The 14,689-nt window shown below is 41.8% G+C and overlaps 1 protein-coding gene across 2 annotated transcripts; it reads right to left on the bottom strand.

Annotated features, from left to right (window-relative positions):
* Nucleotides 1–308: 308 nt before the first annotated feature.
* On the bottom strand, nt 309–11,837 carry LOC308124851 (ethanolamine-phosphate cytidylyltransferase-like). 2 transcript variants are annotated; one of them, XM_080488204.1, is made up of 13 exons: nt 11,753–11,837; nt 5,055–5,143; nt 4,465–4,626; nt 4,295–4,361; nt 4,113–4,197; nt 3,994–4,035; nt 3,274–3,406; nt 2,487–2,569; nt 2,292–2,369; nt 2,119–2,184; nt 1,966–2,031; nt 1,803–1,891; nt 309–1,680 (listed from the first exon to the last, which is right to left on the bottom strand). In XM_080488204.1, exons 2-13 carry the CDS (start codon nt 5,134–5,136, stop codon nt 1,566–1,568), a joined length of 1,068 nt encoding a protein of 355 aa, XP_080344330.1. In that variant the 5' UTR covers nt 5,137–5,143; nt 11,753–11,837; the 3' UTR covers nt 309–1,565. The 2 variants fall into 2 exon arrangements, with proteins under 2 accessions (XP_080344330.1, XP_080344329.1); XM_080488203.1 differs by lacking the exon at nt 11,753–11,837 and adding an exon at nt 10,393–10,717.
* Between the last annotated feature and the right edge of the window lie 2,852 nt (nt 11,838–14,689).

Here is a 14,689-nt window from a genome sequence, read left to right as displayed (position 1 = left end):
TGGTGGCACATTGCTGTAAATAAACTGAAAATTAATGTTACACTGCCAACTGGGATAACTTAGTGTTGTTGTTTTGCAATAGAGTCGCTTCTTAGGATTCTGCTGAGTAGTTTGCTAACTGTACTGAATCTGCTGTTGTTGGAGAGAGACAAAGACATGTCCAACCTTATTGTGATGGTGACACAGGAAAATGAAAAAATCATATGCAAAAATAGAATGAATGAATTGTTCAGTTTCTATCTTTTATAAATCACATGTAGCACAGGCCCGGGTTTCTTAAATAAACAGAAGAATGACACACAGCTTTTGAGAATAAACGTCTTGTTATTATTATTATCAGCAATAATACACTGTAGTCCCATCAGTTTTTACAGTACATGTTGACTGGGAGCTGTCAATGACATATAGATTATAACCTACACTGGGTACATTCTAAACCTGACATACAAACATATTATTATGATTTCCAAACAATATGAAACACTCTATACATTAGTTAATGAAGAGGAAGTGAGTAAAATATACATCTACAAAAAATATATTATTTAATTCATTTGATAAAGAGACAGAGGTTAAATTAGTCAGGACTTGAATGACTGGAAGTCTGGTTTATGATCAGAACAACAACACTGAGCACCGGTCACAGTTCTCTGAAAGCGAGGGGTTAAAACTGTGGTTCTCCCTACATTAGCATAAATCGAAGGAGCGTTGCTTTAAAAAAAGAAATCAAACAAACTATTGCACTCAAAAGGCCAGACCTTCAGGTCTCGACCGTGTGCGTTTTTCAGTTAAAAAAACAACACTATCATTTAAACAGAACAGTTCCGACCCCCTGTGAGCGGTCAGTGCAGTCCGGAGCAGGATCTGGTATGTACATGAGGTCCTGAAAGAAACTTCTCACTTCAAAACCAAGTCCGAGCAGAGAAGTGGGGAAAAGTCTCCACTGATTCTTTAGTGGTTTCACAATCCTCCAATAGCATCCGATCACGTTATAATACATACTTACAGGTGGTATGTACAAAGATTAGTTTTGGGGCGAAGCCCATTGCTGGGCGAAAAGCAGCAACAACCCCATAGAAATGAAAACAAATCACTTCCTTGTTAGATCATTAAAGGCCTGATAAACATCCCGTGCCCCAAATTTCATATCCCCAAGGCCTGTGATAAAATTCAAGGCAGAAAAAATAAACATACTTGAGTAATTAAAAATATCCGAAGACATAAAATAGACATTTGAAGATTCAGTGATATCTTCTTCATTCCAACCTGTTAAATATATTTTTTTATACATCTGAGCATTTAGTTGCATATGTGGAATATATTAATACATCACCTCCCACCCTCCACGCACGCACGCACGCACGCACGCATGCACGCACGCACACACACACATAAATAGTATACCTGATGATCCCACAGCACACTGCCTGGTTCTGCAACAGGCTGCGGTTAAGACTACCGGTATTAGCCAGGACCATGTTTAGAGGGTGTGCTAACTCTTACAAAAGGGATAATTTAGTATGTTTATACTAATTGAGCTTGTCTGTTTTGATCATTTATGGTGCCTACAGCACAGCTTGGGCTCTTTCTTTAGTCTTCTCCTCCTCTTGTCGCTTCATTGCCTGGATCACCGCAATCTCTTTGGCCTCTTTCTTCTGGTTCCGCGCTTCAAATAGCAGCCTAAATTAATAAAAGCGCATTCAATTAGAGACCGGCCCGGGGATTAGCTGCAGATATTACGCATTACAACAGTTAAGCTCAACGAAATTGTTGTCTTAAAGCAGATTAGGTATATTTGTAACCTGTTTTTGATTATCCTTTGCACAATTGCATCAGTTGTGAGGCTGTTCCCACTGTCCACAGTGCGCAGGATTCCTTTCCTCCTTGGCTCCTGAGTTCGAGGAAAACAATGTCAATGAAATAATCACTGCAGACTCAATAATGAGTTTCCTGGAGATGGCTTACTGCATAGGGGTCAGATCCATCTTTGTCAGGATATATTTCTGTCTTTCCATGGCAAACAAGGTCCACCTGTGGACACGACACAATACGCCGCATTAATAATGATTCAATGTCGCTCACTGTGTCCCGAGAAGTGATTTGACTTGCTGTACTTACTTTAAAATGATCCAGCAAATCTTTTGTGACCGCAAAGGGAGCGCCAATCACCACCTCTGACACATACTGTAAAAATGCACAATTATTTTATAGAATTTTGATGTATACACACACACACACACACACACACACACACACAAATAAACAATCAAATCATAAGAAGCAGAACGCACTCGACAAGCCAGGACGCTGAGCGTCCTCTCGTGGACGTTCATGATTGGGTAGTTTTTCCCTTTATAGCGATTCACCTCCTGGAAAACATAAACATCACAGGTCAACACTTAACTTAGAGAACAAGCAAAAGTAATGTTGCATTTTTTTATATTTATTTATTTTTTGTGGTAAAAGGAGCAAAACAAAAGACTCACCTGGTCAAAATGCAGCCCCACTATAATATATGGCTTTTCTGCAAGCTTATGCACTGCTTCCAGGAAGTCCACATGACCAATATCTGACAAGGGGAACTAATCAGGAATAACAGCCAAACTTTTTGGAATATCAGTTCCCAGAACTTTAAGATACAAACATTACACATCGCTGTGAGATACATGTTAAACTTTTCAGACATTTCAAATGTCATTAGCAAACCAAATAGTGTTCTGGTTGGATGGTTTTCTCTAATTACATAAATGCAAACAAGTTAAAATACAGTATATGGTTATTAAGATGTTATCTTAAATCATTTTGGCAATATTTAAAAATGCATCCATTGAAAATGGAGACAAGAGGAGGTGGGAGGGTTAGATTACTTGAACAATGCATTATATAAATAGTGAGGTTGTTAGAAGCAGGCTGGTGACACATCACAGAGAGAAGAAATTGCCCTCTTTACGCTTGATTTATGAAGACTTATCATTTTAAATACATTTTTTGGAACAAAATGTTGTAACGCCTTGGTCAAGTGATGAGAAATAGAATGAGGTTTATAATTCGACTGCTTATACAACACCTCGTGTCATTTCTGTAACTTAGTACGTCAGCACAGTGGTGTAGTGGCCCATTGTCTTGCATCATACTAAAACAATGCCTTTCTGTGTGTTTGCATGTTCGCAATGCATGTTTTTGGACTGTGGGAGGAAAGCAAAGTGCCCACATGCACAAGGAGGACTTGCAAACTGATTTCCATCCTATTACTGTCACATAGCAAAAGGATACGGAAGAGGTCGAAGGCTCCTGCCACATAAATGATGGTGTCTCCGGGTTGAGGCTCTTGGCCTGAAGCGAACTGGATGATCTTCTGAGAAGTCTGCAGGAACTGTGACACTCCTGTCCAGGGACTGTGGCCCTTCTGACCATGTGAGCCCCACAATCACAAAACAGGCCAAATGAGTACAAAGTGGTGGCGCAGCTAAACAGAGACATGTACTTCTGCACGAGACAATCATACACGAGGCTGCAGAGCTGCATCATTGCCACCCAGTGGTGTGAGCGGTGAAGTCAGCTCTGGTCAGTAGCTGCACTCCACCACACTCCTGAGAGAATTTATTCATCTCTTGCCAAATTCACAGCATCACTCTTCAAGCTTGAAATGTTGAAAAGAGAAGAGACCCCTTTAGAAACCCAGCATGCTGGCTCTCATTTACTTTCCCCATCCAGGAAGAGAAGTGGCGTTCAGTGTTTACTGGCAAACGATACGACTTGATTACAAAGTGGCACCACAGTAGATTTAATGACGGTTGACATCTGCACTAAAAAACTACTTTAGCTGCTTGAAGAACAAAAGTGTCAACGCAGAGAGCCAACAAGTTTGATAAATTTAAACAAAAACAAAAAAACTGACTTTACTCCAAAATGTAGCTGTAACATGATAATTATATACTCACTAGGTTATAAACACAAGTAGAGAATATAGATTCAAGCAGATTAGGAATTTACCTTCCCAAAGTTATCTGTGTGCTGCTGATAGTCTGAACTGTCCTAAAAAGAAAAAGAGGGGAACCATTAGGTCGTGACAGTGTGAGCAGGGTTTATAGAGTTATTTGTGGTGTACACACAATGTTACTGTGATGTGCTTTGGTCATCAGCAGCATCCTGCCAACAAGGTCTGTGGTTGAAACTCCCTGGGTCCTCTTACACTCCCTGTCAAAACACAATAAAGTGCATAACTTTATGGCCATCCGCCCAGAGTGTGAGCGTCATAGTGCCACCCTGTGACCATTTCAGAAGAACAGCGAACCTGTAGCGTCCCGACTTCTTCACCTCTTCGTATGTGTCTTTGCCATCCACAGTCAGCGTTATATCATCTGAAACAACAGCGAGCAGATCATATATCTCCACCAGAATCAATGCGTTATGACTGTGAGTCCATTTGTGGGTCTGAATAACGTGTTCATGATATACGGTTACCTCCATGCACGCAGAAGTCACAGTTGTACTTGTCGAGGGTCTGGAGGGTGGTGACGTAAGGAGCCCCCTCGACCACCTCGTCCACCCATTTGATGGCCCGCACCATCTTGTATCTTTCTTCCTGAGTGAAGACTGGCGGACCCTTGTGCTTCGCTATCTCACCTTCAGAACAGAGAAAACATGGACAGAGATGTCGAGAACACTGAGCTGCAAGGCTCATTTTGTGTGAAATCAAAATAAAGCTGATATGGGTTAAAGCAGTCAGGACTTATTATCATACTATCAGAAGGCCCTGATGTTGCACAAGAGGGGGACGCCCAGTTGAGTCACCAAACCACCGCCACATCGCAGCATTCCTTACGATGTGAGTGCTGCGCTCAGGTAGTTACTATTTAACCTTATCAAGTGCATGAGCCATGCTGGATCAGCACATAAATGACAGGTCTTGCATGATGAGAAGTAAAATCAGGGAACAAAATGTCAGCAACGGATGACCTAAACATCAGATTAGTCAAACAGAAATTTTTTATTGAAAATGTAAGCGTGTGCGGGGCAGTGCTGGAGTCATTAGGGTCATGGTTAAGCCTTACTGTCTGTGTGTACGCCGACAATGAGGTAATCTCCCATGGCCTTGGCCTGTCGCAGCTGGTTGGAGTGGCCGTAATGGACCATGTCATAGCTGTGGAAAAAAAAAAAAGTTTCAAGTAAGAATATATTTGTAACTTTCACAAAAGGGAAAACGTGACTCTTTATTACTTTAATATACAGAGAAAGGAACCAGAACCACCTGGTTAGGAGATTTAAAAGAAAATCCAGGATTATGGTATGACAAACAATCACAGTGTGCATTTATCCACATCTATCCATCCTCTCTACCACTTCATCCAGTTCAGGTGAGCATCAGCAGATCCTCAGACAATTTGTACTCAGCTTTTACATTACTTAGGTCGTAATCAATTACTAATAAAAAATCAATAAAAACACTGTTGTTATAGATTATTAAAGCAAGGCGCTTTTCTCTGGGGCATGGATTTAAGTACCTGATTAGATTAGGTCTCTAAGCTCAAACCATTCAAACAAACTATAAACTACACAAGAATTATACTCTCGTCATTTGTTTTGTCAACATATGTAAATATAAAGCAGGAATTTTGCTAAAAGAATAAAAGAATTCTTGGCTACATAAATGCAGGTTGAAAGGTTTGACAATCAACTCAGAGTGTGGGCGTACTCAGTAGCAGCTAAAAGTATGCAAGTTGAACTTAAGTATAGGTCAAAGTATCTATTTACAAACTGAAATACTCAAATAGCATTAGTAATTTTAGTACTTCAACCCCATTCAGGTGAATACCTTGACAGTTGATTAAAGTATCAACATTTAAAAAAGAAAAAAAAAGAAAAAAAAAAAGAAAGAAATCAAGGATAACTTGTGTTTTTCCCTCCCTCCTCGCTCCTCCGGGGTAATGGTACCATCTGTAGATAATTAGATTAGCACAGATTGCAGACCGAGATTGTAACACAGTAATCTCGCATAGTAATAGAGAACAGATGGGCATTAGCCTTCCATCACTATTACTACTGCCAACAGCTGACATCAGTTGGATTTTTTATTTTTTTCTTCTTCTTCCTTTCTCCTCTCCCTTTGAACACAATAAACAGAAAAAGAACGCGCGCTCTGACTGATGGTACGTGTCTGCAGGTACGAGTGTTTTTAACAAGCGGATCAGAGTGAATGCCTTCATTCCTCAAGTGAAAGTTGCCACTAAAGCCGTCATCCATCCAGACCAGACACAGCCCGCTCAGAGTGAGAAAACCCGAGAATAAATTGCCACTCGTGTTGTTTCTGATACATTTTAGATTTACACGTTAGCACTCTGAGGAGTAACGTGGAGTGTGGAGCGGCACTATGTTTAGCATCCTACAAAAAAAAAAAAAAAAAAAAATAGAAAAAGAAAAAGAAGGAAAAATCAATAAAGAAACAAGCACCCGCACAAGTGAACCGTGCTCAGGGCAACAACACAGCCTGGATCCCACGTTGTTTTCCGCCTCGGGCTATGCTAATGAAAGAGAAGAGCCTGCACCTGAGCTGGGGTGTCACTACACACATCTCAGCTACAAAAAAAAGGCTTCAGCACCGAAATATAACTCTACACACAAAGTGCGACTGGAATTCATATTCAGATCAGCGCTCACGCTGCACCCGACCCCCAGTGAGCAGAGGGTTGTTATCACGGAGCCCGTCACCAGGACGTTTTGGAGGGGGGGGGGGGGGGGGGGGGGGGGTCGGTGCGTGTCAGTCAGTTGTAATGGGATCCACGTGTGCCAGCTCCCGGGATGTTGCACAGGCCAGGAGAAATGTGCTGAGGAGGAGCATTTGGAAGTGAATGAAAAGAAATGAAAACTCAGAGACCCAGACAGAGTTACATAAGACCGGGAGGCTGCTTCTTCTTTTTTTTTTTCTTCAGTGCTATATACTTGCAGGAAGACCAACCTGGGACCGCATTCCTGTTGTATTTTTTAGCAGGGGGATGGCTCATGACCGGATCCCTGCAAAGGTGATCAAATATTAATTGGAGTGGCCTGTTAGTAGACACCCAAACAACACCAAACCTTCTCGAGAGGCAGACGTCTGTTTGAGACCAGAGTAGATGTGTGAGTGAAATATCTTCAAAAAACTGGGGGGGGGTTTCAGTTTAAAAGTTCAAATCTTAGAAATATGTTAATCCAGGGCTGTCAGGGACCAGATCCAGCCTGGTTTCACCTCAAACCCCCAACCAGTAAAACAGTTCCACACTAACCCTTAAATGTAAAGTTTGAAGTTTTTCTTTGTTGCGACAGAGTATCTGTGATGAAAACATCTTTACTTGTATTAAAACCCCCAAATTACTACAATCTCAATATGAAGCCAATGATAGAGCTATCCTCTGGTTTATAAAACAGTAAAATGTCAAAAACAAACACTGTGGCATTATGGATTTATTTTATAAACTCACCCTGACAGCATGGGTTTTTGAGACTAATACTAGTTTACTTGCAATGACCTGAGGAGGCTGCGCTGTGTTTTGTCTGCTACTCTTAAGAAACTGATGTTTTCTTTGAAATTCTTGACAATTTGCTTGGTGGTTTTTGGAGGGCCAGATTGGAGCCTGTTGTAGGCCTGTTTTGGCCAATGACCCTTATGGTTGACACCCCTGTGTTAAAAAAAATCCTTGACAGATACTGGGGAGAGGAAATTTAAATGTATTTAACCTCATCAGGTGAATATCCATCTGTACCACTTGGTCCTGTGCGGGGTCGTGGGGCCTCTGGAGCCAATCACAGCTCACTAAACCCTGGACAGGTCGCTACTGTGGAATGTTCAATCTGTAAATAATTTAGGAATGTAATACGATTATAAATTTTGAGTTGCAAAAATTGGGATAAGTGTGGTATGTTCATTATAAATATATGTAAGAACAAATGTAAATAGTTTGGACTCAGGCAAACAAAAAGTGAAAATCGGCAAGTAATATATAACATCCCTTTCAAATCAATGCCTTGTTGAACATATCAGTTTTGTTTTAGCATACATAACAGATTTAACCTTTGCTTTGAAATGAAATCCTTTCTAAAAATATCTACAAAGAAGCGCAATGACAACATTGTCATGAATGTGTCAGAATGGTTAACAGTGCAACAGACCCCTGTATCAACAGAAAAAAAAAAATTTGTCAGCTGACGGCTGTTTTCTTTCAAATCAAGTCCCCAAGGACTGAATGGATGCACCATTACTTCACTAAGCTTTTTAAATGACGTGTTTACAGGCCGGAAAATCTGTACACACTGCCTCAGCTGATAAAGGAAGTGGACTTTACACTCCTCCGTGATGATGCTCCTCAGGCAGGTGATCTTTACCCCCCCATCACCTCTTCTCACTGCAACGAATAGGACGAGGAGAAAATAGAAGACGGGGCAGAGTCACAAACGTCCCACCGGCCGAAGTGACCACACTCACTCCTTGGAATTTTCCTCTCATACTGCTGACAAAGCAGGATGCCAGCAAGAGCGTGGCGAAGTCCAGGGAACAATGTGCTCAGTGACGAGCCGCAGGGAGCTACGGTGGCCTGAGCAGGTGTGGGCTGGAGGGGGTTAGACGGGTTAATGGCATGAGCTCTGTTGACATTGGTTCTCTTTGCATGCTCACCCCACCGGTTAATATTCTGGCATCCCAAATATTCTGCAACTTGCCATCAAACCACAGATACGCAGCCACACATAAATGGCAGGAATTCTACCAGAGAAAGGCTCTGTAATCCCGGCCTTCATACACAGAAAGTCAAAACATCTGTTTTGCCAATGCAGCATGGAAGCACCAAGGCTGGTAGGATATATTACTGACCAATATGTTCATTATCCTCCCAAATACCTGGATAATGTATCCACAAGAATGATGGATAATTGCATTATTTGCAATCATGTCAGGCTGGCACATTTATTTGGTGTAGTTTAATCAAAGCAGCACATGACTTCCAAAAGCACAAGATCTTTTTTTTTTTTGTCACTTGAAAACATAAAAAGTGAAAAGTAGGACTTTTCTTCAGGTTTAATTAATATCTTGACCGCTGAAAGTATCAGTGCATAACTTGTCAAAACCTCTCAGAAAACCCCCCAAACTTCTACATCCATAACGCTGCTTTCAAAGATTTGAAACACATGTTTCAACGTGCCAGAACACATGTTCATCCTACAAACTCCGATAACAACTTATGTTAACTGTTGTAGAGCCGTGGACTCTTACCTGAGCATTTTACTGATGTACTTCTACGTCTTACTTAATCTATTTGATCCGTTGTCTCATGTGTCTGCCGTATTGCCAGTTGATGAACATACAAGTGTTAATTTTTCATAGTAAACCTAAGGGTTCAGACCTGTACTACATTAAAGACAGTGCAAAGTGCAACACGAGGACTGGTAATATGATGATATGAGTACTATGATTGTTATTTTGTTTCATTACCAGACGCTGAAAGAGGAGCTTCTGTCAAGGTATCGTTATCAGATCATTAAGTCCAGGACAATATTATAAGTACGGCTGAAATAATCTTCATCTACTATCTTGTTTAGGAAAGACTAACGGAGGCTTTGCAGCTCAGTAAAACTAAGGTCCTACGCAGAATGTAGCCCATATTTGTTGTGTTATTTACATCCACGGTTGCTCTGTGACATGTCAGAAGCCTTCCTCTGTAAAGTTTGCTTTGTTGGGATTGTGAGGTCAGAGTGGGTCACTGGTGCACAATCGTGGAGCGTCTTAGTAATACTGGTTTGGTTATGAGAATGTCTGGCTTTAAATAAAGGTTTAAAACAAGCTGTGCCGTTTTCAGTTTTGCACATTGGATGAATTGTTTTACAGTGAAGCCACACAAAGGCAACAGTAATAGCTCCCACTCCAACATAGCAGCGTGGAATACTAAGAACTAGTGGTTTTATACACACAATGGTAACTTTACATCCTGCAGCAAGTGAAGCAAACACATGCATTTTGAGTCCAAATCTCTCCTAATGTTGCCATTTTTCAACTAGACAGAAGCCCTGAGTTGTATCTACCTCGGCCCTGGTCTGTTACTATGTAATGTCTTGTGTATTTGAAGAAGTAACTGAAACTGAAAGGATGTCCATATGATGCTTTCCTGTAAATGGCTCAAGTCTTACCTGGCGGCTGGTTATGAATCATGGAATTAAATCCTCCCTCACGGTGGGACACATGAAACAGAATATTCAATTAAAAGTTTTCCATGTACTGACGCCCCTGGAGGATGAAGCAGCAGCCCTGTGAGCGCACAGTAACCTGCAGCAGGCCTGTCTCGGTGCCAGGTTGGGAGGCTGATCCGCTCATTCAAACGTGCTCAGCGCGAACATTGAGGAAAACGTCTCGATCACAAAATAACTCACCAGCCATCGCACCACACCCGGATTCTCCGTCTCCTCTTTTCGGGGCTGCACGCTGCAGCGCCCGGGGTCGTCCCTGCGTCTTTCCCGGCTGCTGTGCTCACTTGGTGGTGGTGGTGATGCCCGTTCTTGATCATTTTCTTTTTCTATTTGGAATTCTCGATTGTGGGTGCAAACCTCCAGACACGGATCTAATGCCTACACATGAGCTGCTCACCGGCCCCAGATCAGTGTTGCGTGCCGTCCCGGCGCAGGGCAGCGGGTTTGTGAGTCGGCAGCAGCAGCAAAAGCAGCAGCAGCAGCAGTGGTGGTGCGATGCGCCAACGCCTCCTCTACCGGCGACGCAGCGACGCACGACGCGCGGTGCGTCAAGTCGCGCAAGGACAGTAGACGCACGCTGAAGGAAAAGCGCACGAGTCATAAAACTCCCTCTGTCTCACGGATGAGTGTTGGGTTTATTCTGAAGGATCCAGCCCGGGATGTGTTTTATCGTCAGAGGCAGCTTGATGGAGGTCTCCTCGTACGTCCAAGTGCCGGTTTACGCAGTGGACATGTTACATAATAACAGCGTTTTCTACCGTCATGTGACAATATCTGGAATCCCACACAAATTGCCAGATAACTTTCTGATGACAAGACAACATGTGATCCACTCTGGTCGATACCTTGGGTTAGTTTCCCTGCAGGTTATCCCGGAGAGAAAACAAACCTCTGTCTCATTATAGTAATTCAGCTTAGATGTAGAAGGGGGGGGGGGAGACCCGCAGTCATCAACTGTGCTATTCTGGAGGTAAATCAAACATTCACATCATTTTTTTTACAATTAGATTTTCTGATAAAGATGAATCAACACACATTTAAAGATATTTATACTTTTAATAGTGCATGTCATTTGACTGATAAGTAATTAACCATAAATATTTGTAACATTTGAATTATTTGGCAATAAATATCACAGGTAAGGTGCTTGAGTCATCACTTTATATCTTCTAAAGCTCATTTACTGATCAACTGAACTGTCCCGTGATGCATCTCAACTTACTAGATGCCTCCTAATACAGTGAAAATGTAACACAACGATGCTCTAAAACACAGAATTAATATCTATGTCATACAAAGTATGGCTTCGACTGTACACAATCTCACACCGTGGGTCGGGGGTCAAACACAGCAAAGTGTTTTTTTAAACCTCTCAAAGATTACTGCGATGGACAATCTCATTGGAAAGCTTGATTTTGCACTGTAGAATAAGAAAATGATGTGTGAATTTAAGCGGAACCCTAAAAACCCCCACAACTATCCATCTTCAGAACTTAGTTTTTTTTCTAATTAAATCATTTAGTTTAATCCCCCGATTTCTTACCTGTTTTAGCTGTTGAAAGAAAAGCAATGCGCAGGAAATCCGTCGAAGAACACACGGTGTCATCTTGTGGAAAAACCCTGGTAAATCAGCATCCATACAACAAAGAGCCAGCAGAGGGAACCCAAACCCACGTCTCACTGAGCAGGTGCACTCTCCACAACAGGCACTTGCATTGCACACCCAGGTATATGTGGGTCTGTCCTTTTAGTCTCTTTACAGAGAGGGATGTGCATCTAATTATTTATTTATTTTTCTTTAATTATTGCTATTAAATCTCACTGCTTGGATAAGCTCATACCCGTTCGCCCGTAATTGTTTAGAAGGATAGGACTTTGTGTTCTTTTCTCACATCCACCATCACAAAACCTCCAAGCAATTAAAAATTGCTGATGTGAAGAGGAGAAATTGAGTGGAGTGCCCAGCGTAGTATCTCTGATAAACAGACATGCCCTGTGCCATGGTGGTATTTACAGCGTGGAACCCTGTGCCAAGCTTTCATTATGTGGTAAATGATGAGGTGGGTGGGGCAGGAGTAATTGTGCAGCGGGCCTGTAGTCTGAGAAGTGGGGCAGGCACCTGCTGCAGAAGTGGGTGAAGATGAAGAATGCTGTCCTAGATTGCCCACCGGCTCACCTTAACCCATCCCTCCAAATTAATCAACTCTTCAGAGGCCATCCGGTTGTCTGGGGCAGGCATCCAAGGAGGGAGAGGAGCCTGCTTTTGAGGCACAGGTCACACAGACCTGTAAAAGCCTCCTCTTTTGAAGAGGAGAGAACAATACCGTGCTCCGTGCGCGCGTGTGTGTGTGTGTGTGTGTGTGTGTGTGTGTGTGTGTGTGTGTGTGTGTGTGTGTGTGTGTGTGTGTGTGTGTGTGTGTGTGTGTGTGTGTGTGTGTGTGTGTGTGTGTGTGTGTGTGTGTGCGTGTAGGCACTGGGGTTTACACTTGCCCTGCAGGATGGAGTGGTAAGATGTAGCCTGTCTTCAGCCATCTGTCTCTTTGTTTCTGCATGTTCTCTCAGGAGATGTGTTTTGAATGTGCCGGGGTTGAATCGCTGCTGAGGAGGCTGATGTTTGATGAGGTGCGCTGAGACAGAGGGGGGTTTAGTCGCTCCGTTGGGAGCAGAGATGACTAACTCACTACTCCTCCTAATCTAGGACAAGCACACCTAGACATCCTTCATGACTCTAATGTTTTACTTGTGTCGGGCCAAAAATATGTCCGCCGAGGTTAGCCAAAGTGGGTCGCCCAACGGCTTTTTTTGGATCACAGAAAAAGAAATTGTGCCATCTAAATGATCGCTGTCTTCTAAAACCCACCCTGGATGGCGAAGAGCCTTCCCCGCCAGTTTATTTTTATAAGTATCAAACTGGGTCAATGACGCCACAGAAAATGACAAAACCCCATTTCAACAGTGTTTAAACGCCTCAAACGAGCGAGTCGTAGCACTTCAAATCCTTTTCCAAAACATTTTATTGGTCTTATAGAAAATAAAGTAAGCTGTATCAACAAACATACAATATATACATCAATAACTTAGACACCTCAGAGAATCACGTTTAAATCCACAGTTGTTACTGTATATATGAATACATAGTACTTATCTACAGATTGCAAAAAAGTACAATAATTTAATTTATAAATAGTTACAATTAACTATTGTCTGTTTTCATACAAATTACTGCAATATTTTATTACAACCCATACAGAAAAATAACAAAACAGATTAACTTTTTATTACTCACTTTAGTCAGATTTGTATAAGTTTGAAACACAGAACTACTCCGCGGAGTAAGAGGCAAAAACCTGCACAGTCAACCGTTCACAAAGCAGAATTTCATGAAAAAGAAAAAAAGAATAAAAAATAAAAGCCAATGTCTTGAGGGCTCGTAAATTCCACTGTCACACAAGTGCTGTTATTTATCCTCTCTAACATGTTGCTTATATTAAACAAAATGGAATCCAAAACAAATAAACAGGAAAAAAAGCCAGAACCAATTAAGAATGAAATCTGCAGAACAAATTACAGTGTTAAGATCAATTTCAAATACACCCTCCACGTACGATGACAACAGAAACACTGTGGATGATGTTACAGCAAACAACGAGCATCAATGACTGGTGTAGCAGCAGAGGAACCTCGGTCGTACGAACACGCGCGCACACAAATACACGCGCGCGAACACACACATACACACACACGCACACACACAGATGTACAAAAAAAAAATATTGCAAGTGGCCCTTGTAACAGAATCTAATGTAGCATCCACTTCACTTAGTGCAGAAACGTCTATAGCAGAGCAACCTCGTTCACTCAAAGTCCCATTTTATGGATTTGTAATTCAGTTAATTTAAGAGCTGAGAAACGGGAGTAAGGCTCAAGTGCAATTGTCCTGTGATTCCTTTAAATCATTGTCTTCAGTTTTAACATGTTAGCAATTATAAACAAGGGCCAGCTGCTCTCCCACTTGTGACGAGGGAAAAATAAAAGGACATTTTTTTATTGGATTTTTTTTTGGGATTTTTTACAAATTAAACCTACAAAACAGCAAGAATTCTTAAATAACAGACCATAGTAACTCTGACAATATTGATTATTCTTACATCTACTCTTTCACACCTTTTCCACTGAGTTGCATATTAAGGGTCACTTTTTCACAATGGTCATTAATACCTACCTTTAGCTACATACTATACACCTGTATGTGAGAGCGAGAGAGAGAGAGAGAGAGAGAGAGAGAGAGAGAGAGAGAGAGAGAGAGAGAGAGAGAGAGAGAGAGAGAGTCGCCATCTCCAGACGAGATTGAGAGATTGGTCAACAGTGCCACTCGAACACCTTAAAGACACTTGACACGAAAAAGATTCACTCCACAAGACTGCCACAGCAATAAGGACGCCAACATCAATACTGGGCTATGTCAAGAGTCAGATACATG

Source organism: Lipophrys pholis (assembly GCF_963383615.2).
Source record: "Lipophrys pholis genome assembly, chromosome: 19".
In the NCBI taxonomy this organism is placed as follows: Eukaryota; Metazoa; Chordata; class Actinopteri; order Blenniiformes; family Blenniidae; genus Lipophrys; species Lipophrys pholis.
This window is presented reverse-complemented; position numbering and strand designations above follow the sequence as displayed.